At 32.2% G+C, this 25896-nt stretch overlaps 1 protein-coding gene across 2 annotated transcripts; it reads right to left on the bottom strand.

Annotated features, from left to right (window-relative positions):
- Positions 1–20158: 20158 nt before the first annotated feature.
- On the bottom strand, positions 20159–25542 carry STN1 (Nucleic acid-binding, OB-fold-like protein). Of its 2 annotated transcripts, XM_085669802.1 has the most exons (2): positions 25001–25542; positions 20159–21959 (listed from the first exon to the last, which is right to left on the bottom strand). In XM_085669802.1, the coding sequence occupies exons 1-2, from the start codon at positions 25453–25455 to the stop codon at positions 21824–21826; spliced, it is 591 nt and encodes a 196-aa protein (XP_085525928.1). In that variant the 5' UTR covers positions 25456–25542; the 3' UTR covers positions 20159–21823. The 2 variants fall into 2 exon arrangements, with proteins under 2 accessions (XP_085525928.1, XP_027914825.1); XM_028059024.2 differs by lacking the exon at positions 20159–21959 and having other exon boundaries at positions 24830–25539.
- Between the last annotated feature and the right edge of the window lie 354 nt (positions 25543–25896).

Consider the following 25896-nt stretch of genomic DNA (forward strand, 5'->3'; position numbering starts at 1 on the left):
ATAAACTTTATCCTAATAAACTATTTAAAAAATAAAAAGAATTCAATTTATAAGTAATTAAAATGTTATATTTTAATTTCTTAAAATTTCTAAAATCTCTCGCCATATTCATGTTGTCAAGTCTTTGCTTCTCTTTTATTGCATTGGCATTGAGGTTATTGTTATAATTTCTTAGTGTCTCTCATTTTAGTACACCTTCGCAAGTTGAGTATTGCATGGCAGAAGAAGAAAGTCATTGGAGGAAATGGCTATGGGTTACAACTTCTAATAAAGAACAGTGTTCCCCATTAGCCACATTTGGTTGTATTTTTCTTATTCCAATACTCTCTTCCTTGTTCGTTGACATAGCTTTTGTTCGTTCCTTTCTCTCCATTCTCCTATTTTGAAGTGCTGGATTAGCCTGGTTAGTTAGCCAAAATTTATTTACATTACATGTGTGTTTTCTTCATTGAATTATGTAATCAACTACGATCATTATATGATGAAGGATTATCTTGTTCCCTTTTAGAGTTATGAATATGGTGAAGTTGTTTAAGAAAGCTTTTTGAAAATTCCCACTGGACATTAAGATAGCATGCTATCTAGATGTGAAGGTTCATTTCTCAAGCTCATGAAAGGAAGAAGAGAGTTGGATTCAAGCTTAAACACACACGACAATAACAACACTAAAGAGCAAAATGAAAGAAGAAACAATAAAAATGGAAAGCATAGAAGATGAAGAATGGAAGAAGCACGCCACTCATAGGGGGGATCTAAGCCAACCAAGCCCTAGAGATGAGTGATGGTGCCGCCACTTGCAAGCAAGATAAGACAAAGGTGAGTTCACTTCTAGGAAGGAGAGCTCACGAAAATTTAAAGGTTGAAACACAATAGTTTAGAAACAAAATGATCAACCCTTTTACAAGACAAGGAGCACCCTTTAAATAGGAGTTCATAGGGGTCCTTTAGCAAATACAAAAACATGAAAAATGATTAACTAGCAAACCCTAAACCTAATGTGAGAGTGAGTCTTGGCCAAGTGAAGGAAGATGATTGGTGGAGGCATTCCCATGAGGATTCTAGGCCAAAAGAGGAAGGAGACCAAGTGACCTTCTAAGGCATAAACCACAAAGGCAAAAGGAGACAAGGTACATGTCTACTTTTGCTTTTGCTTTATGCTTTTTGCTTTCCTCTCTCTTCCACTTCATCCAAGTGCTCCAATCACCAAGTGCCACCTAGCCATGCTCTACTTTCTCTTAATTACCTACAAAACAAGACAAACAAGGATTAGCATGTTGGTTTAAGTTAATCTAATCTTGGTCAAAGGTCAACTTTGGATCAAAGTCAACAAGTCAACCAAAATAAATCAACTAGAAACCAACTTAGGGAATTCAAACTAAAGTAATGCAAAACAAAGATAAAGGTGATGGAATAGAAGACTCCCCTCTAGACATGCTTCTAGTGATCCTTCTTGATGGAGCTTCTAAGGAGGTGGTCATGCCTTCATCATCCTCCCCTTCTTGGAGAGAATTCGACCACGAATTCTTAAACCCTACATCAAAAGGAGAAAGGTCACAAACATTAAATGAGTTACTTATGTTGTAGCTTGGGGGTAAGTCTAACTCATAAGCATTGTTGTTAATTCTCCTAATGACTTGAAAGGGGCCATCCCCTCTAGGGAGGAGCTTAGACTTCCTTTGAGTAGGGAATCTCTCCTTTCTTAAGTGAAGCCAAACCCAATCTCCCTCTTGGAAGATGACTTCCTTTCTTCCCTTATTACCATCCTCTTGTTGTTTCTTAACTCTCCTCTCAATGGTTTACTTGTGAATGCAAGTCTTGGATGTACTTGGCTTTGGTCTCACCATCTTGGCAAGTCCATGCCTCATGAGTGGGTAGGGGAAGGAGGTCTAAGGGAGTTAGGGGATTGAACCCATACACAACCTCAAAAGGGGAATGAGAAGTAGTGGAATGCATAACCCTATTGTAGGCAAACTCTATGTGGGGAAGAAGTTCCTCCCACTCTTTAATGTTTTGCACTATCATACATCTTAGCATTTGCCCTAGGGTTCTATTAACCACCTCGGTTTGGCCATCACTTTGGGGATGACAAGTGGTGGAGAAAAGAAGCTTGGTGCCAAGTTTACCCCACAAGGTTCTCCAAAAATGGCTTAGGAACTTGGAGTCCCTATCACTTACAATGGACCTAGGTAGGCCATGTAGTCTTACCACTTCCTTGAAGAAAAGATTTGCAATATAAGTTGCATCATCAATCTTATGGCAAGGAATGAAATGGGCCATCTTAGAGAACCTATCCACCACTACAAAAATGGAATCCCTACCTTTTTTGGTCCTTGGGAGACCTAAGACAAAATCCATAGAAATGTCAACCCAAGGCTTGGAAGGGATAGGCAAGGGGGTGTAAAGACCATGGGGTTGGACTCTAGACTTGGCTTTCATGCATGCTATGCAACCTTTGCAATGCCTATCTACATGCTTCCTCATGTGAGGCCAATAGAAGTGTTCTTTCAAGACTTCCAAAGTCTTGTTTGGCCCAAAATGCCCTATTAATCCTCCCTCATGTGCCTCTCTAATGAGTGAGGCTCTTAAGGAACCTTGGGGAATGCAAAGTCTCTTACCTTTGAAAAGATATTGATTGAGAAGGTAAAAGTCTTTGTAAGCCCCTTGGTGGCACTCACTAAGAATGGGGGAGAAATCAACATCCTTTGGATACAATTCCTTAATATGATCAAAACTAAGAAATTTAGTTTCAAGAATGGAAAGGAGGGAATGCCTTCTTGAAAGTGCATCCGCCACAATGTTAGCCTTTCCTTGCTTATGTTTGATCACATATGGGAATTGTTCTAAGAACTCTACCCACCTAGCATGTCTCTTGTTTAACTTGCCTTGGCTTTTCAAAAATTTGAGTGACTCATGGTCACTATGTATCACAAACTCCTTTGAAAGAAGATAGTGTTGCCAAGTTTGCAAAGTTCTCACAAGAGCATAAAGCTCTTTGTCATAGGTGGAGTAGTTGATGTGACTCCCCTTGAGTTTCTCACTAAAATAAGCTATGGGGTGCCCTTCTTGGAGAAGCACGGCCCCAATGCCTACATTGGATGCATCACACTCAATTTCAAAAGTTTTGGAGAAGTTAGGGAGGGCTAAGAGTGGTGCATTGATCAATTTTTGTTTTAAAGTTTCAAAAGCCTTTTCTTGATCTTTGTGAAAGGAACCTTTACATCTAGATAGCTTGCTATCTTAATGTCCAGTGGGGATTTCACTTAGCTTTATGATGAAGGATTATCTTGTTTTCTTTTAAGAATATTGAATATGGTGTGAGTTGATTAAGAAAGCTAAGTGAAATCCCCACTGGACATTAAGATAGCAAGCTATCTAGATGTGAAGGTTCCTTTCACAAAGCTCAAGAGAAGAAGATGATGGATTGATTCAAACAAAAAGGAAATGGAAGCACATGAACCATAGAAAACCAAGAACAATTAAAGGAAGAAGAAAACATAAAATGGAAAGGAAAGAAATGGTAAAAATGTGAGAAGCACGCCACTACAAGGCTAGGCTAGAAGCCATGGAAACCTTGAAGATGAGTGGATGTGTGCCGCCACTTGCTATGCAAGATAAGGCTTAAGAGTATTCACTCCCAAGGGAGGAAACTCTCACAAATGGTTGAGACACAAGAGTGTTTTTACTTCAAAATGTTCAACCAGGCTCTGATACCAAATGATGAAGGATTATCTTGTTCCTTTTTAAGATTATTGAATATGGTGTGAGTTGATTAAGAAAGCAAAGCGAAATCCCCACTGGACATTAAGATAGCAAGCTATCTAGATGTGAAGGTTCCTTTCACAAAGCTCAAGAGAAGAAGATGATGGATTGATTCAAAATAAAAAGGAAATGGAAAGCACATAAACCATAGAAAACCAAGAACCATTAAAAGAAGAAGAAAACATAAAATGGAAAGGAAAGAAATGGTAAAAATGTGAGAAGCACGCCACTACAAGGCTAGGCTAGAAGCCATGACAACCTTGAAGATGAGTGGATGTGTGCCGCCACTTGCTATGCAAGATAAGGCTTAAAAGTATTCACTCCCAAGGGAGGAAACTCTCACAAATGGTTGAGACACAAGAGTGTTTTTACTTCAAAATGTTCAACCCTACGCATTTGAGACTCTAATTCTTTAAAGTACTCACTCACACTCATAGAACCTTGGTGAAGCCTTTGGAGCTTCAAAAGAAGTTCCTTCCTATAGGAGGGAGGAACAAATCTAGTGCGCATAAGAGTTTTAATGTCCATCCAAGAAGCCGCGGGTGGCCCTTGGTCATAATTCTTACAAACTTTATGCCACCAAGTATTGGCATAGTCCAAAAATCCTAAAACTACTAGATCAACTTGTGTTTGATCCTTTACATGATTTTCATTGAAAATTTGATCAACTTTAGCTTCCCAATCAAGGAAGACTTTGGGATCACTTCCTCCATAGAACTTAGGAATCTTTAGAGTTTGCTTCTCTTGTGATGGGTTGCGCCTAGAATGCCCTCTTTTCCTAGCCTCTCTTTCTTGCTCTTTAGCTTCAAGCCTTTGAATGTGCTTTTGGATTCTTAGGTCACTTTGCTCCTTGTCTTTTCTTAATTGTTCAAAGGCCTCCTTCCTAGACAACTCCAAATCCCGAAGCAATCTCATCAATGTATTGTTTTTGTTTGGTGTAGGTGCATTTGATGAACTTGCCATGATTCCTACAATAAAAACACTCAAATCCGAGACAAAATAAATGGATTAGAGGTTAGACAACATGAAAACCGAGACCAAATCCAACCCAAATTGTAACCCAAGTGTTTAGATCACTCTCCCAAAGTAACAAGGCAAGGCTAGCACTCAAAATCCACCAAAGGAGTGAAGCAAACACTTTTAAAAACTTGTTCAAAACCTTTCAAATGCAAGACAAGTGATTCGGCCACAACATCCCAAGAGTTTCAAGAAAAGAAAACTACTAAGACACAACAAAGAACACCTAGTGACAAGCAAGAAAAGCACAAAAACAAGAAAGTTTAACTTCTAAGGAAATTTTTTTTAAAGACAAAACTTGAACAAGACTAAAGCAATGAAAAACACTTTTAAAGACTCTATGGAAAGCATTTGAACAAGCCAAGATTATACCTCAAATTATGCATACACCAAGAAAGATCATAACCAAGTTAAAGCATAGAACTAATTTGCCAATATCACCCAAAATCCAAGTATAAAATTTGGTAGCATAACACCTAGTAAAAATGGCCAAATGGATTCACCAAGCAACACATTAGCTCTCGGCCAAACTGTTTTTGGTCATGAAAATAATTTTTCTTTTCAAAACTAGGTACTTAAGATGATGAGAAGGATATTTTAGGGTGTCTTGAACACTTAGTTCCTTAAAAATTAGGTCAAAATCAATTTCAAGGAGCATGCTACAACAAAAGGCATATATCTCATGCAATAGCTCAAATACTTAGAAACAAGAATAAGAAAACTCAAAGAAGCATATGACATATGACTCAAGCAAAAGTTAGACACATTTAAAGACTCAACACGACATACACAAAGACACAAACATGTAGCTATCATGCATTTAAACTCATGGATTTGAGACATGTTATCCAACCACATTTAGGAGCAAAAGAGTCACAAAACCGAAGCCAAAATTGCCACAACATAACCTGAAAACGTTGTTTTTCGTATTCTCGGCAGCTCTGACCTTTGTTCACTCATTTGATCATAACTCTCTCCACAGAACTCCAAATGCATTGGTTCTTGTTTTGTTAGAAACTAGACTAACAGAGATTTCTTTTGACATCAAGAACGTAATTTTTGGATCACTGAGCAGGTGCAGTTTAATCTTTTAAAATCGTGAACAGTTTCTACCAGCATTGTTTTTGTGTGCAATGGAAGTGGATTTGAACCATACAAAGATAGCTACAACAAGACAAGATTAGCACATGAAAAACACCATATTCAAGATAACCTAGGCTCTAGATACCAAATGATGAAGGATTATCTTGTTCCCTTTTAGAGTTATGAATATGGTGAAGTTGTTTAAGAAAGCTTTTTAAAAATTCCCACTGGACATTAAGATAGCATGCTATCTAGATGTGAAGGTTCATTTCTCAAGCTCATGAAAGGAAGAAGAGAGTTGGATTCAAGCTTAAACACACACGACAATAACAACACTAAAGAGCAAAATGAAAGAAGAAACAATAAAAATGGAAAGCATAGAAGATGAAGAATGGAAGAAGCACGCCACTCATAGGGGGGGATCTAAGCCAACCAAGCCCTAGAGATGAGTGATGGTGCCGCCACTTGCAAGCAAGATAAGGCAAAGGTGAGTTCACTTCTAGGAAGGAGAGCTCACGAAAATTTAAAGGTTGAAACACAATAGTTTAGAAACAAAATGATCAACCCTTTTACAAGACAAGGAGCACCCTTTAAATAGGAGTTCATAGGGGTCCTTTAGCAAATACAAAAACATGAAAAAGGATTAACTAGCAAACCCTAAACCTAATGTGAGAGTGAGTCTTGGCCAAGTGAAGGAAGATGATTGGTGGAGGCATTCCCATGAGGATTCTAGGCCAAAAGAGGAAGGAGACCAAGTGACCTTCTAAGGCATAAACCACAAAGGCAAAAGGAGACAAGGTACATGTCTACTTTTGCTTTTGCTTTATGCTTTTTGCTTTCCTCTCTCTTCCACTTCATCCAAGTGCTCCAATCACCAAGTGCCACCTAGCCATGCTCTACTTTCTCTTAATTACCTACAAAACAAGACAAACAAGGATTAGCATGTTGGTTTAAGTTAATCTAATCTTGGTCAAAGGTCAACTTTGGATCAAAGTCAACAAGTCAACCAAAATAAATCAACTAGAAACCAACTTAGGGAATTCAAACTAAAGTAATGCAAAAACAAAGATAAAGGTGATGGAATAGAAGACTCTCCTCTAGACATGCTTCTAGTGATCCTTCTTGATGGAGCTTCTAAGGAGGTGGTCATGCCTTCATCATTATATAATCATTTTGTTTATGTTTGAAAAAATAATTCACTTAATTGACTATGTGCATTGTGACGCCCCGACTACTATACTAAATAATTATTATTTGATAAAAAGATATGGAATTAATAAATTTTTTTTTCCATAAGATTATCCTTGAGAGAACATTAATAATAACATAACTTCATATTCATATATATAGTATACATCTCTATAATTGTTCATGAAATGTTACAAAAATATGTATTTGTAAAATATTAAGAGTCCTACATCAGAATAGAAGATTATCTATATTTTTAATATCTCCTAAATATATTAATAAAAATTATCCATGAGTCAATCTTCAGAAGATCCACCAATAATATTCCGAACAACTCTCATTGAGCAGGTTCCTCTTCTGCTCATGCAACATGTACATATGAAATAAAAATATGAAAGGAGTGAGGTCTTTATAAGCCTTAAATATCAATCTTAATAAACTCAACAAACAATGCAGACACCGGGGGCCTAGATTTGGACCTATAACCACCAAACTTGATCTTGTTTTACCAGACATATGGATCCATATTCCACTTCTGATGATCCAATCTGAACATCAAAAGTTGCTTTGGGAAGTGATTAGGTAGTTGAGTATTTCTCATAAAATATTGGTACAATCAATAATTATTTCTTTCGAGAATATTAGCCATTCATCGGCTCACAAAAGAGATATATACTCACTACCTAACCTTGGCGATGCCGAGCAAGTATCGGATAGTCCCAAGTTTGGCCTATGAATATCCTAGTCCAGGGCGCTATTCTGAACTATCCAGATATTCACCTACTTGGTAAAACTTCCTTATCTCTTCATCTTATCTTCTTCTAATCTCTTTTTTTTTTCTTTTTTTTTTCTTTTTATCTTTTCTTCCTATCTTCTTATCCTTTCTTCTTCTTTTCTCTTTTTTTTTTTCTTTTCTATATATATATATATATATATATATATATATATTATCTCTTTTAGAAAATTCTTCATATATATTTTTTTTACACACACCTATTTAATTAAAATATTTTTACCTAATATATATATATATATATATATATATATTATATTTGTTTTGTTTTGTTCTTATTGTTATTTTCAATAAGTAAAAATTACATCATGATAAAATATATTTTTAATGTTTAAACTACATCATAATAAAATACAAAACATTAGTAAACATAGAAGATTTTCTAAGTGTTTTATTTAAAATAAATAATACAGTTTATTAAAAAAAAAAGGGATGTTACATGCATGCATAATCTTAATATTTATTTACAATCTTAATATTTTAAAATATGAAATACATGTGAAAAATAAATTAAAATATATTTTGAAATACTTATTTTCATAATATTTATAATAACTCATATTTTCTTAATTTAAAAAAAAACAAAATTTCAGCATCCATATACTATAATATATATCTTTTTGTCCTTACTAATAGAATAAATATAATTAAATATTATATATTGTTATAAAAGTGTATAATGAATATTTATTATTAAATGTATAAGGTGATTATATATGTATGTTTGAGGTTTTGTTAAATATCGGCATGCGACATTGTATTTTATTTGGATTAAATATTTGATACAGTGAGTTTTTAATAAAATATGGTTATTAAAAACTAAGCATTTTGTTTGTATGGATTTGATGATTTTTAATATATAATGTTATTTTATTTGACTCATGGTTTTGATTCTATATATAAGGTATTACTATATTAAAATTTTGTGTTTATATGGATATAGGTAATTGAGTTTTAGTATTATTATATTATATCTATACGAATCTTTTAATATATGAATATTGTTTGCATCAATGATAAAGGAAAATATTAATATTGGAATTTAAAGTTGATTTATAGTGTTGGTTTAGAATAAGATGGTTGTTATTGTTGCCTGTTTTATATATATATATATATATATATATATATATATAATCATTTTGATATGCAGTAATATTGGATAGACTAAATATATTGTATGTTGCAATAGTGCAAGAACTAAATTCTCAAGATTATTAATTTATTTTTCTCTTATTTAATTATTCGAGAAGTCAATATTAACATTATTTTTACATCACAAATAATGTTTTAAAGGCTCTAGAAGATCTACTACACTTCTACAAAGAAGTCTAATAGAAACTTATTAAGTTCTAAAGATATTTGTCTAAAAAGATATTATATTGAGACAAAAAATGAAGGAGATATGAAATATCTTTATATCAATGGACTTAGGTTAAAAAAAAATGTGTATTGGAGAAATTATCAATCTTCTCTTATGGTTTGTACTACACATGTATTAGTACAATTGAAATGCATGTCATTGTAAACCAAAAGTTTACGAATCAAAAAGAAATTCCTTGTTTGGCATGATCAGTTGGGTCATCCTAGATCTATCATGGTGTGAAAAAATAGTTGAAAACTCTTGTGGACACCCACTTAAGAGTCAAAAATTTCTTCAATCCAATGATTTCTCATGTAATACATGATTACAAGGAAAGTTGATAATAAGACCATCACCAGAAAACTTTAGAAATGAGTCAATCTCATCTTTTGGAATGAATACATGTGATTTTATAGTCATATGCACCCATCATGTGGATCTTTTAGATATTTCATGGTTTAATTGATGCATCAACTAAACGGTCACATGTTTGTTTATTATTAACTTGCAATCAAGCATTTGCAAAATATTAGCACAATTAATTAAGTTAAGAGATCACTTCCCAAATTATCCGTTTAAGAAAATTTGTCTTGATAATGTTGGTGAATTTACATCTTATGTTTTTCATGAGTATTGTATGTCAATGGGAATTGAAGTTGAACATTTAGTAGAACATATGTTCATGCTCAAAATGGACTTGTAGAATTATGAATAAAACATCTAAAGTTTGTTGCAAGACCATTACTTATGAGAGTTAATCTTCCAATGACTACTTAGACATATGCAATTTTACATGCTACAGGATTGATTCACATCAAGCCAACAAGTTATCATATTATTCTATTATGCAGTTGGTTTTTGGTTAGTAACCTAATTGTCTCATTTAAGAATTTTTGTATATGATCAAATTTCTCCACCAAAAGGGACTATGATGAGTGTTTAGAGACGATTGAGAATATATGTTGGATAAGAAACATATTTACAATTTGATTTGTCAACTATCATTTTTTATGAATAAGTTTTTCCAACATTAGGGGAAGAAAGAAAACATTTGGATAAGGATATTGGTTGGAATGAATTATTATTATCTCTCTTGATCCTCATACAAAAGAATGTGAACTCGAAATCTAAATGATAATTCATTTACAACTCAGTCAATCAATTATCAAATGTTTTTAATGACACAAATAGGATAATTAAATCACATATACCAAGTGCTAATGCTCCAAATAGAATTGATATTAATTCATTACATGATTGAAGCGTGGTAAGTCTATTGGTTCCAAAGATAAAAATCCTCGAATGAGAAAAGGAGCTTAAAAGACAAGATGAACTAATCGAGGAGGTGTAAATCACAAAAGATTCATTTAACATAATTAATAATTTGGTTCCAGAAGAACCACAGGTCCCTGAAATTGTTGAAAATGATGAGATCTCAATAAATTATGTCATGAATAAGATAATATGGAACCAAAGTCAATGTTGACGATGTTTTAGCATATAATATAACGATGAATGTTATAAGTGACAATGAGGATCAAGATTGTCGATAAAGAAATGATTGGCCAAATGGAAAGATGAAATATAAGCAAAATTAGATTTGCTTGTTAAACAAAAGGTTTTTGGACCTATAGTCTGCACACCTGAAGGTGTAAAACTCATTGAGTAAAAATGGATTTTTGTGCAAAAAAATATTATCAAGAATGATAATTATATGAAAATCCCTGAAGGATTTAATTTACCCAACAATGCAAATTCTAAAGTGGATTATTCAATAAAATTGAACAAGTCCCTTTTATGGATTAAAGCAATCAAGATGCATAGTTTTCCTTGTAAGTACTTGTTAAAAGAAAGGTACTTATCGTTGTATTTATGTGAAAATATCGAAAAATGAATTTGTCATAATTGTTGTTTATGCATATAACATAAACATCGTTGAAACTCTTAATGAGTTCACAAAGGCAATTGATTGCTTAAAGAAAGAATTTGAGATGAAAGATCTTGGAAGTACAAAGTTTTGTTTAAGATTACAAATTGAGTATTTAAATACAAGTGTTTTTGTACATCAAGAAGTTTATATAATGAAAGTGCTTAAAAGGTTATATATGGACAAGTTATATCATTTTTGCACTTCGATTGTGAGGTTATTAGATGTTGATAAATGTCCTTTTAGACCTCACAATGATGAAGAACTTCTTGGTTAAGAAATACCATATTTTTAATGTTATAAGAGCACTAATGTATTTTGCTTATTGTACTCGACTTGATATAATATTTGCTGTAAATTTGTTAAGAAACATATAATTCTTCACCTACTAGAAGACATTGAATTAGTGTCAAATATATATTTTGTTACCTTAAGGGTACTTTGAATATAGATTTATTTTTATCCAACTGATTCGAAATCAAATGAGTTATGTAGATGCATGTTATTTATCTAATCCTCACAATGGTTGATCACAAACAAAATATTTCTTCACATGTGGTGGCACAATGATTTCATGGCGGTCAGTGAAACAAACCATAATAGCAACAACGTCAAATCATGCAACTTTTAGCTTTACATGAGGAAAAATGGAATCAACAACCATATATGAAAACAACAGTGCATGTATTGCTCAATTGAAAGAAGGATATATTAAAGATTTATTTACAAAGTCTTTGCCAAGGAGAATCTTTGAGCAATTGGTTCACAAGATTGGACTCGTCATCTTAAAGATGTAAGTTTACATGCGATGGAGAAATAGAAAATGTGATGAATAATATTATATCAAAGAATGAAGAATGATGTACTTTTTTTCCTTGACTAGGTTTTTATCCCAAAGGGTTTTTCCTAGTAAGGTTTTAACGAAGTACGTTCTCTGATCAATGGACACCCAAGGGGGAGTGTTATGAAATTTATGAATGTCCATTGAGTTGTTAGTAGTTACCTATGATTGATTGCTATCGATGTTATCATTAGTATTGTAACCATTGAGTTGTATCCCTTGAGTTGTCTTTTGTAACTATAAATAGGGACTTCTCCTATTGATAAAGGACACACAGAAAATCAGTTTCTACTCTCTATTTTCTTTCTCTCCTTTATTTTATAACAGTATTCAATAGAATAATATAAATATGGGATGTGTGAAAGATTGGTAGAAAATAAAATAAATATTTCATACACTTGTAAAGCTTATGGTACGTGTGGCAGATGAAAACAAAAATTGACATGTGTCAGAATATCAGCCATGAGTATTTTGATTTTCTCCTAATATATCATATTTTTATATTTATAGTTTACTTATGAGATATGTGGCATAAGGCCAAAAGCAGACCTTTGAAGGGACATAGGGGCCGTGGCCCCCCAAAATTTTTATATTTACATAATTTAATTAATATTTAATTTTAAATATATATTTAAAAAGTAATATTTTTAATATATTTCATATTTTAAAATTTGTTATATATCTATATTTAATATATTTCTATTCTTTTTTTTTTGTTTTTCACATTTTCAATTTTCTTTTTAATATTTTTAAAAATAAAATTAATTATTTTATTAACATTATCTTTTAAGTGATCATTTATTTAATTTAATCATTTTTTTATTTGACTGTTTTTATTTGAAACTTGACCATTATAAATAAAAATTAATTATAGTAAAATTATACAAAATATTTGTATTTATTTTATAATTATAATGATAACAATAATTATAATTTATTACTTTTTATTTTCTTAAAAAAAGTAAATACAATGTTTTTATTGATTTATATAAATATTTTGAATTTTCTTTTTTGATTTTTATTTTCGTTCAAAAATGTGAAGTTAGTCCTCCAGTTTTTTTAGTCCCAATTTGATCTCGATTTTTTAAAAAATGATACAATTTGGTCATTTTTCGTTAAATTTTCTGAATCAGATCAAGATTTTTTAATCAATATTGAAGGGTTGAATAAGGATGATTTGCTTTGTTGGTGCAACTGACATAATCTTATAGTCAGTCATGATGAACAATCCTTGCTCCGCTTCAAGAAATTTAACAAAAATAACCAAATTGCATCAATTTTTTTTAAAAAAATGGAGCAAATAGAGACTAAAAAAACTAGAAGACCAACTTGACATTTTTTAACAAAAAATGAACCAAAAGAGTAATTCAACGAAAATTTTGGCACTCCCAAAATATTGGTCGAAGATCCGCCACTACATATGGCTAAAAGACAAAAAATTGACAAGTGTCAAAATATCAGTCATGTTTTATTTTTCCTAGTACATCATATTCTTATATTTATAGCTGATGGGTTAAAAACTTAATATATTTCATAATAAATTAAAACAAAAATGTATTCCATGTAATAATATAAATATGGGATGTGTGGAAGATTGGTCGAAAAAAAAATCCTCATACACGTGTCAGGCTTATGGGAGGTGTGATAAATGGCTGAAAAAAAATCACTTGTTTTAAATATCAGCCATGGGAGTTTTGGTCTTTCCCTGGTAGATCATATTTTTATAGTTATAGTTGAAGTTATGTAACACCCCGAGAAAATAACAGTTATTACTGTCTCAAGTCATTACATGATTTAGTATAAAACAAACTTGATCGTAGATATGAGATTCAAACATACACAAATATAATATCATATTAATATTCATAGCCTTTCATAATGAAATTACAGGGGAATCAATCTATTTTCTTTATAAGTGTTTTTATATCTTTTTATCTTTTTCCAATATTATTTTATTTGACTAACCCTTTTGGTATAATTTTTATAAGAACTAATTTGTTAAGAATCAATTTCGTGTTCGTTGGGAGACAACTTAGGGTTGACTTTACCCTTTCTATTTTGTTGACTATTATCTTAACAATACTGAAGTTGCTACAGTTTAGTAGTATTAATTTGATCACTTCACGACAACGTTATCACATTTGGCGTCGTTGTCGGGTAAGGGTTGACCTGATGCGATGAGGTGAGATGCTTTGTTGTTTTTTTTTTGTAGTGGTGGTGTGTCACCCAACCTGCCTAGTGGTAAAGATCTGGGTGCGGTAAGTGACGGTGGACATCGAAGTGTTGGTTCAAGCGAGGAGGGTGGCTGACCTATGTTAAGGGTTTGGGAGATTGAGGATGAAGAGGTGGTAGCCTGTGGTTAGTGAAATTGGTGTATGGAGGATCATGACACGTGTCTTTTCCTAGTTGGACAAATTGAAAAGTGTTGGATCATTACACTTGGTAGCATCTGGTTGGAGCTAATTTTATGAGTGGAAGGAGGGATGAAAGTTACTAATTTAGGACGTGTAAGGGAATGTTTCGAGTGGCCCATTTGAAAAATATGAGTGTATAAGTAATGTAAGGGGTACATGAGTGATTTTCCAAAACTTGTTGATTTTAGCCTTATTTTAAGGTGTTTTGTAACTTTAATCAACTTATTTTCATATCTTAAATGAATTTAATCTTGAGCAAAAATTGTAATATCTAGAAATAATTTATACAACTAAAAAATACTTTTTAAACATTTTTATCTTGCAAGCTCAATAAGTCTAATTATCAAAAATTCTATTTAAGTCAAATCTTTAAGCACTAAAATTCAATTAAATACCCAACATTTAACATTAAATAAGGACATAAATATAAACTCATCAATTATATTATTATAAATAATAATAATATACATAAATAACAATATATATATATATATATATATATATATATATGAATAGAATAAATTAAGAAGGATTAGGGACACTCCACGTAATAAAATGACATGAAAGTAGTGGTAAAAGAAATAAGAAGGGATTTGTGACATCCCTCACATTAAAATAGTATAAAAAAAACATATCAACGGTAAATGTCTTCTCTCCCTTACCTTAGAAGTGTACATCAATATAACAAAACTTTTGAAAATTTCTTTCAATTTGATACAATTGTTAAGAAGTGGACTTTAAGTCAAACTTAACCTCACAAAAAGCTATGTAAGGCAAGGTTTGCACCCACTTAAATGCTCTAAATTGGCCTCATTTCTAGTCAATGTGAGACTTTCAACACACCCCGTCACGCAAAGGTATATACATCTCGAGCTTGGACTAGTCATTATGGGTGGTCCAATAGCGGGGGAACAATTTGTCCAACAAACAACAAATCTCGTCTGACTCTGATACCATGTTAGGAAATAGACTTTAAGTCTAACTCAACCTCACAAAACCAATTTGTAAAGTGAGGTTTGCACCCACTTATATACTTTAGATTGTCTTATCTCTAGTCGATATGGGACTTCCAACAATAGTAACATTGTAAATGTGCAAAACTAGTTGTAATTAGCTTACTCTAATCCATGATCTGTGTGTTCGCTTGTAAATTCACGTCTTGGATTGAATCAAATGTTTGTTTATGGTAAGATGCGCTTAATATGAGTATTTTAGAAGGTGTAAGTCGATATTTCATTGTTGAATATCTTTTGTCATATAGATTCATGTGTCGTTTATATAGTTTTGAAATGTTTGTGATTAAATGAATTTGAATTGTTTATAAATTGTTACTAAAGTTATTTCTCTTATATCATTATTTGATGTTAGCGTTTTACTTTTAATAGCTTAACATTGTATTTGTAGTTTATGTGATCACTTGTTAGTTTGTATTTTGTACATGAGTACCATCTTTTCGTAGATATTTTTAAATAGATACAACCATGTAGGCTTGTATTATATTTAGGTGTTACACAAACTATTATCAAACTCACATATTTTAAATATTTTATTTATACCTAAATACTTTATAACTTAAAAGATTAATATACTTATGTTTAATTTAATAAGTAACTTTATAAAAAAAGAATATTATAATTAAATAAAAATAACATTATATGATTACAAAAATATTAATTAATATAATGACATTTTAAGTTAATATTATTAAGGAAAATAGATAATATTTTTCTTTAAATAAAGAATATAATATTTGAGTATTAATAATAATTTTGAATGGTTATTTTGAAAAGTTAATATTTTTCTTTTCATATTTGAGTACTAATATTTGAATATTAATAGATAATATTTTTTTGAAAAGTTATTTTTCTTTCAAGTATGTTGATTCAAAGTCTCAACAAGTTACATTAGCATTTTATAACTTGAAAAAATTAATAAAAGTTTAACATTAGTTATAAGACTAACACGTTTTAAAGTTTTTGTTTATAATTTAATATTTTAGCACTATATATTTTAATCTCTTTTTTTCTTCTGGAATGTGTTTTCTTCATTACTTACAATAAATAATAAACTATTATTATTTTAATTCCTCTTTTAGCTATTATATTTATGGGATCTAATAATTTTTTTTCTTATTACAGACTAAGATAAAAAAGTTAATATTATCTTATGTGATTAAAAATGATAATATAAATACAAATATTTAATTAAATTATTTTGTTTACTTTGTAGTTCTTTTCACCAATATGGCAAACCATATTTAATATTTTTCAAACAACTCTAATTCATATACTATCATTATTACAAATTCAAGTTGTTTGACAATGAAAACTGCATGTTCTCTAATATCTTGTTTAGCCATTTTTATGAACAAAATTTCATGCCAGTTTAAACTTGCAGTTTTTAGACATTTGATCAACTTTATACTTTGAGAAGTTGTTCTCTCCATCAACATCACCTTCATTATTGTAATGATCGTCAATTTCATGCTCCTCAACACTTTTATTTGCCGGGACATCCTTAACCAAAATCCATGTCTGCACCCCTGCTTCAGACCCTATATTCTTCTTGCTAACTATTTTTTTCCATCTTTTTAGAATATCATCGATATTTCTACGAGGTATATCCTCCATCGAAAGCCATCGTCTTTATCTTCCATAGTTCTTTCTCATTACTATCTAATTTAAAATGTTCAACTAATCCCTCTTCATTCTTGCTGTAATCAACATCACCTTCGCCATCCTCACCAACATAACCAACTTCACCCACACCATCTTGACAATCATCAATCCCAACACTTTTATTACCTTCAATAAACTCTACAAACTCAATTTTTCTTTATATGACTCACTGTATGTTGAACATAAAAATCTATTGCTTCTCTAATGTCCTTTGCATAAGTTGCTAATTGCTAACTCCATGACATCCCTAACCACACTAAACAAGTTGCAAATCCCCATTCATGGTTCACGTACTAGGCTTACACAATAACTTGAAATCACCAACATATTTCGACTCCTCACTATACCAACAACCTTAAAATAAGACCACATCTTGATCCACGATACGAATGAAATGTTTCTCCATCTATGTAGCACAACTTTTTAGACTTCACAAACTTACGTAAAATGTTACAAAAAAGCCCATTTTCTACTATACCAAAACCTAATTTTAGCGTAAATGTCAAACACCTGAATCATTTCAACAAAAAACCCCAAATGCATCAGGACAAAAATCCCTAATTCATTTCGATTTCAAACACCACCATTCAAATGTGAATCAAATATAGCAATCAATATTTGTTGGACCAGAAAGGCACCACTAAAAGGAAAGCTGCTCTGAAAAGATTTTATTTAGACAAAATGAAAGTGTCTAATCACAATAATGGTGAGCAATGTATATAATTGAATGAAAGAAAGGACTTATATACAAGTCAACATCGAATAAACTAAAACAGATTTTTTAATCACAACCTAACACCCTTCTCTGATTAAAAAACTTCTACAAATGAAAATCAAGAACATTCAGGGATGTTCTCATCTCATTGAACCTCTCGTACTTCAAAGCTTTAGTCATGACATCAGCTAATTGAAGTTCAGTCCTACAATGCTTCAATTTGATGCTTCCCCTGCTGACTTGATCTTGCAAAAAATGGTATTTAGTGTCGATATGCTTGCTTCTTCCGTGAGATACTGGGTTTTTGGCTAGATCAATAGCTGATTTGCTATCCACTAGTAATTTTACAGTGTCATCATTAAACATCTTCAATTATTTGAGTAAAGTCGTGAGCCATAGTGCCTGGCAAGCTGTAGAACACGCAACAATGTATTCTGCTTCACAAGTGGAGAGGGCGACCACCATTTGCTTCTTTGAACTCCAAGATATTGGAGATCCGGACATCAAGAAAACCTGTCCTGAGGTGCTTTTTCTGTCAGTTGCATCACCACTCCAGTCAAAGTCTGAATAAGCTAGCAGTTGTAGGTGATCACCTTCTTTGCTTTAATGAAGAAAAATAAGACCATATCCCAAGGTGCCTTTAAGATATCTCAGAATGCGTTTAGCTGCAACCAGGTGTGATTGTTTAGGGTCACTTAGAAATCTACTTACAATTCCAACGCTGTAGGTAATCTCAAGTCTGCTATGGCATATGTATCGTAGGCTTCCAATCATCTGCCTATATAGAGTTTCATCCACCGAGGCTTCAATTTCATCTTGTATAAGTTCCAAGCTAAGCTCCGCAGGTGTTTCTGCTGGATTACAATACAACATGTTGAACTTCTTTAACACTTCCAGGATATACTTTCTCTGATGCATGATAATTCCTCTCCTATCATAAGCAAACTCCAGTCTTAGAAAATATGATAAGGCACCCAAATCAGTCATTTTAAATTCTCTTTTCAGATCTTCTTTCAATTGACCTATGCAGATTGAACTACTTCCAGTAACTAATAGATCATCCACATACAAACAGATTAGCACTATCTCTGTAACATTTAAAGACTTGACATACACTCCATACTCCGTGGCGCACTTCAGGAAACCAACTCTATGAAGGAAATTGCCAATCCTTTTGTTCCACGCTCTTGGTGCTTGTCTTAGGCCATACAAAGCCTTTCTTAATCTTAACACCTTATGTTCATTGCCCTTACTCACAAATCCAGGAGGTTGAGTAATGAACACTTCTTCATCCAGCGTTCCATTTAGGAAGGCGGACTTGACATCCAACTGCCACAAACTCCAATTCTTCCAACTAGCTAGAGCCACAATCAGTCGAATGGTCTCCAGTTTGGCTACTGGAGCAAACACTTATGAAAAATCAATTCCCTTTCTTTGCATAAAGCCCTTTGCCACTAATCTTGCTTTGTACTTTGCAACTGATCCATCTGGCTTGAGTTTAGTCTTGAACACCCACTTTACCTCAATGGGTACCTTGTCTCTTGGCAGATTTACCATCTCCCAGGTCTGATTTTTTTCAATGCTCTTTATTTCATCCTCCAAGGCAATTCTCCACACTTCACTTGAAATAACTTCATCAAGACTTACTGGTTTAGAATTGGCCATCAGGGCCAGGTGTTGGACCAGATTGCCATCGTCAGGATACATCTGATAATCTTAAAGGCTTGAGGGAAACCTTCTTTGTCTTGTTGGTCTGTCATTTGATTTTCCTTCTATGCACTGGGTGTTGGTCTTGATATGACTGTCTTCTTCCCAGTTAAGTTCCACTTCTGCAGACGTCGTGGAAACCACTTCATACCAAGATCTGGACTGCTCAAAATGAACATCTCGACTAAAACATACTTTTCTTTCTTTGGGACTGTACAACTTATAGGAACCAATAGAATTATACCCTACAAATATCATTGGCTCTCCTTTATCATCTAGTTTTCTTCTCCTCTGATCTGGTATGTGTTTGTAACACAATGAGCCAAAGATCTTCAGATTTTTGACAGATGGTTTGACACCAGTCCAAGCCTCTTCCGGAACCATTGAATTAAGCCATTTGGTGGGGCAGGGATTCAACATGTACACTGCAGTCATGGCAGCCTCTCCCCAAAAGCTGTGTGGTAAATTCTTCTTCTTAATCATGCTTCTTACCATGTTTAGAATAGTGTGGTTCCTTCTTTCTGCCACTCCATTATGTTGTGGGGTGTATGGGGCTACTACTTCATGTACAATTCCCTGTTCTTTACAGAAACTTTCCATTTCACCTGAAACAAACTCCCTACCACCATTAGTTTGTAACACCTTCACAACTTTACCAGACTGCTTCTCAACTAACACTTTAAATTCTTTAAAGATTTTATACACCTCACTCTTAGCTTTCAACAGGTATATCCATATTTTTCTGCTGAAGTCATCAACCAATAGCAGAAAATACTTATTTCCTCCCAATGAGGGAACTTCAAATGGTCCACATACATCACTATACATAACTTGTAGTATTTCACTACTTCTTGATGTAGTGAAATTACTAAATGAGGTTCTGAACTGCTTACTAATCCAACAATTTTCACAAACCTTTATAGGAGTCTTGATCAATGGAAGACCACTCACCAATTTTTCAAAACTCATTCGACTCAAGTCTCTGAAATTTAAGTGCCCCATTCTTAGGTGCCACAACCAGGATTCATCAGTATATACTGCAACAGAAAAGCATTGAGTATCAAGGTTGTTTAGGCTAACCTTAAATGTTCTGTTCCTGGCTAATGGCACTCTAATCACAGTCTTCTTTGCTGCGTCACAGACCTCAAGAAGGTTGCCAACTATTCTCACAGAATATCCTTTCTCTAACAATTGACCCATGCTAATCAAATTGCTTTTCATCCCAGGCACGTATAAGACATCATAAATGATGGCTTGTTTACCATCTTGCTTCGTCACAACTACATTTCCTGCACCTTCGGCTTGTATGACCCTGTTGTCTGCAAACCTCACAGTACTTTTCTTCCTTTCATCAAGATCGACTAGCCACTTACGATGGCCAGTCATGTGATTTGAACAACTGAATCAATATACTAGATTTCATCACTCAACCTCTCTGGTTGGGTGACCATCATCAAGATCACGGGTTCCTCTGATGCCTCACTACTCTCCTCCTTCACTATATGCGCTTGATAGTTTGTCTTTGACTGATTATCCCCATAATCGGAACTATTTGGTGTTGTTTTACATTCCATTGAGAAGTGACCAATTCTATTACAATTGAAACACTTTATTCTCTTTCTATCAGTCTTTCTCTTTTCTCCTCGCCAACCATTGGAACTTCGTTGCCTGTTATCAGAATGATCATCGTTACCTTTTTCTTGATCTTGATTCTGACCACCTCTTCCATATCCACCTCTAGAGTTTCTCCCGCGACCTCGACCTCGGAAACCACCTCTAGAATTTTTTTCGATCATTGGGCTTCTCTGAATCTCTCTCCAATAATCTTTGTTCATGTGCCTTTAAGCAACCTTGAAGTTCTTCGACTTTCATCTCTTCAATTTTCTTTGTCTCTTCAATCGTGACCACAATATGGTCGAATCTTGGATTGAGAGTCCTCAAGATTTTCTCAACAATAGACCTATCCTTCATTTTCTTTCCGCAGCCCTTCATTGGATTCGTATGAGTGATAACCTGATTAAAGTACTCTGCTATTTTCTCGTTGCTCTCCATTTGCGTCAATTCGTATTGACGACACAAAGTTTGTAACCTAACCTTCTTCAATTTCTCGGCCCCTTCATTACATTGCTCCAAAATCTTCCAAGCTTCTTTTGAAGTTGCAGCCCCTGCAATCTTTTCGAAGTGTGGTTCGTCAACACACTGATGAATCAAGACGGTTGCTCTGCAATCTTTCTTCTTGTTTTATTTGTAGGCACCTTCTGTTCATCTGTTGGAGATTTACCTAGGGCTGGAAATCCCTCTTTGACTATCTTTGCCACATCTTGAGAACCAAAAATGGCCTTCATCTGCACACACCATCTGCTCCAGTTCTTTCCATCAAGAACAAGGAGATTTGTTGAAAACGCACCAGGTCCCATCCTCGAACCTTTGCTCTGGATACCAGTTGTTGGAACAGAAAGGCACCGCTAAAAGGAAAACTGCTCTGAGAAGATTTTATTTAGACAAAGTGAAAGTGTCTAATCACAATAATGGTGAGCAATGTATACAATTGAATGAAAGAAAGGACTTATATACAAGTCAACACCGAACAAACTAAAACAGATTTTTTAATCACAACCTAACAATATTCACATTAACTCAAATAACAACAATAATTTCCCAGTTCTTCCTTCAAAAATTCGAAAAACAATAAAAAAAATATATACATTTCTTGTCACACCACCACGAATTCACCTAGATTTCACAATCGCACTTCACCCCGCTTGATGGTTTGCTTGCACAACAAAACTGATGAAACGAAGACGCAGAAAACCATGACCCTCTCCAAACACTCTAACAACGACAAAACAACTATCTGAATTTGTTTTTCTCTTCCCTATTTATAATCTTACACTGTTATTATAATTTAAATTTCTTACTTTATTGATTGAATCTTGGTTTTGTTAGATATGAAAGTTGAATTAATAATTATTCAAACTTGCATCTCACCATTTAGATATGATATTTGATCTTATCTTAATTTTACTTTTGAGTTGCTTTTGTGTTTTAATTTTGATTCAATTTGTATTTTATTTTGTTCTACTCCTAGACTTCTAATTTTAATTTAAACAATACAAATACCCAAACTTAAATACAATATACATATATCATCTTTAATTAATGTAGTATTTTATATTACAAAGTTTAGAAGAAAGAAAAACTTAATATCTTTGATTTAAATGATTTAAAGAACAACATTGAATATCAGCTGATAAAGAAAAATGTTTCCTTTTGATAAAGTTAGGAACCTTGAGCTGAAAGGATATCTTCATATTACGCTTATGGAAAAAGTAAAAGCTATACAACACGCAAAAGAAGCCAAAGTAAGTAATTGAATAAGTTGTTATTGTCATAAAACTAAAATGAAAAGTGGGAATCACAAGAAAATGTATAAATGGTTCTGGAAGTTCTTCATCCTAATACCCAACAACTTTAGAGTTTGAGCATGTTTAGATAAAGGTTCCCATTTGCCCCCAATGAATTTATGGTACCTAAGAGACTAGAGTTTGTGAAATTTGGAGTTTACACATGCTTCAGAATGATACATTCATATGGAATGAGTGGGAAAATTTTCATCCTTTCTCTATTATTTAAAGATTTCGAAATCCCTTACAAACCATCTAATTTGTTAATAAAACAGAATTATTTTCACTATATGTAAATTGCTGGTAGACAAGATGGTTTTGCATAAAAATTATTAAAGGTTGAAAAATATAAAACTATCCCATATAAATAAAGTAAAATCTATTAAGGTGAAGATGACATTAAACACACTTTAAAACATTTTGGGAGTTGTAACAGGGTATTGATATTAAATACGATTTGTGCATTATTAAAACATAGTGTGATTAAGTAGGACAACGGTGTGGGACGTGGGATGAGGATGGGTTTGCTATCCAAACTCAAAGAAAAAAATAATCTCATTCATATATCCAAATTCAATTCAACTAAATGTCAAATTTTTGTTTCATCTTTATTCTCAAATCAAATTCAATGGATATTAAATTTTTATGTCCTCTTCATTTTTACCTGACAACACTTTTTTATTATTTTAATATCAATTAAGATATATATATATATATATATATATATATATATATATATATATATATATATATATATATTTATATATATATATATATATATATTTATATATAAAGATTATTTAATAAATTATAAATATTTTAATAATTTAAACAATAATAAAAATGAAAAGGAAATGAATATTATGACACAAAGAAGATATGTATATATTTATCATCATCTTCATATTTAACTAAAAAGTTTATATATTACTCGTATCCATACATAATTAATATATAAATTTTTTGTCAAAACAAAAACGAGTTAAAATCATATTTATGAGATGAATTTATTTATCATCCCTAAATGATACACCTACAACTGAAATCCTCTGGTAATCGACGTAACTACAAATTATTTTTAAGATAAGAATTATGTGTGGAGACTTAACGATAACCATACCTATATCTATATCAATTGATATGGAAATTTTCCATTAAAATGGAGAAGGATTCGGGCGGACAATAGTTATAAAAACATGTTTATTTATCATATCTAAGTAGTACTGATGCAACTCGAGTCCTATGGTAATACATGTAAATACAAAATGTTTTTAAGATAGGAATTATGTGTAAAGACTTGATATAGCAACTGAACCTAAAATATTTTGATAAATAATTAAGTAATGGAATAAATAATACCCAATTTCAAAATATTTTGATAAATCTTTTTTCAAATATAATTCATTAATGATTTTATAACATGATATAATAAAACAATTGTGGCATCTATTTCTTTTATAAGCAACTAATATTAATTATCAACATATTATCATTCTTTTTAAATTTGTTTTGTAGTCAGTTCAATTTTATCTTTAATCTTTTTATTTAAAAAATATTTATTAATCTTTTTAATTTATGTTAAAAAATATTACTCTCATTTAATTCTTCACTTCTAGATTAATAAGAATGAAAAAAAAAGTACACAATGAGCAAAACTAAAATATTATGTTTTAAATATAAAATTAAAATATTATGACAATAATTTCCATAATAAATATTAAAATATGAAATATTCTTTTTTTAAATAATTAAATATCAAATACTCTCTTTAATATAGTATGTCATTTTTTTCTGTTCTATAAAAAGTTTTTAAAATAAAAGATATAACAATTTAACTTTTTCATAAATTAAAATAAAAAGCTCAATATCAAAATATAATATTTTTCAAGAAATTAATTTTAATTTAACAAACAAAATCCATTTTATTCTTTCTTCAAACATGATAATATGATAATAGAAATATGTGGATAAATAACATTTCATACAATAAAAAGAATCCACAAACAAATTAACAAAAAAATAAATAAAGAGCATGACAATAAAAATAATAATATTACTGTTATCCTCTTAAAGAACAAGGTGAAGGAAAAAGATTGTAACAGTTGCGAGCCAACCTGATGCAGTCGAGGCGGTGGAAGATCTCGGCGTTCGGATCTCTCTCCATCACCACGTCCGACACGGTCACCTGCACACCGCCTTTGTACCGGCTCAGTCTGCCCCTCACCCTCGCAACTGCTCCAAACTTCACCACTTCGACGAAGCGCGCAGCAAGCTCGTGGCGACGGCGGCGCACGACGGAGGGGGAATTGGCGTCGTTAAGCCACAGCACGCAGGGGACGCATCCGGTGCCGTCGTCAATGGCGAAGCAGAGGAGCCTCTCGGGCTTGAGGTGGCGCAGGGTGACAGTGCCAAGGGTTTCGACGCGCGAGATCGGGATTCCTCTGCGGAAAAACGACGTCGCAGCGTCGGAAGAACATGAAGGAAAGTGCGTCAAGGAGAGGAGATCGAAGGCGAGAAGTTTGACGTGCGTGTTCTGAAGTGCCACTGCATTGTTGTTTCCATTTTTCATCTCCCTCAACTTTCCCTCTTTCTCTTTTTTTTTTTCTTCTCTGTGTAACTTGTGTCTTTTACATATTCTAATTGGTCAAACTTCTTCAGCGTGGTTACCGAAATTAATATATAATTTAAAAATAATAAAATAATTGAAATTCATGTTGAGCCTAAAAAATAAAAAGGAAAACCATACTTCAAATTATAAATATCTATAATTATATATAAATAGATTTAATTTTTTAGCACATTTTATGATTCTAATTTTATTATTTAAAATATACTTATTTATTAAATTTTTAAAATTAACAATTATTTTTTATAATTTTTTCTTTTATTAAAATTTATTTTTTCATTTTTATTTTATTTATTTTATTTTATTTTTAATAAATATAAAAAAAATTATATAAACTTAATAATACTATAATATTATCATTTATTAATATAATATTAAATATAT

This window comes from Vigna unguiculata, chromosome 2 (assembly GCF_037176805.1).
Source record: "Vigna unguiculata cultivar grain cowpea cultivar isolate G323 ecotype 2 chromosome 2, ASM3717680v1, whole genome shotgun sequence".
In the NCBI taxonomy this organism is placed as follows: Eukaryota; Viridiplantae; Streptophyta; class Magnoliopsida; order Fabales; family Fabaceae; genus Vigna; species Vigna unguiculata.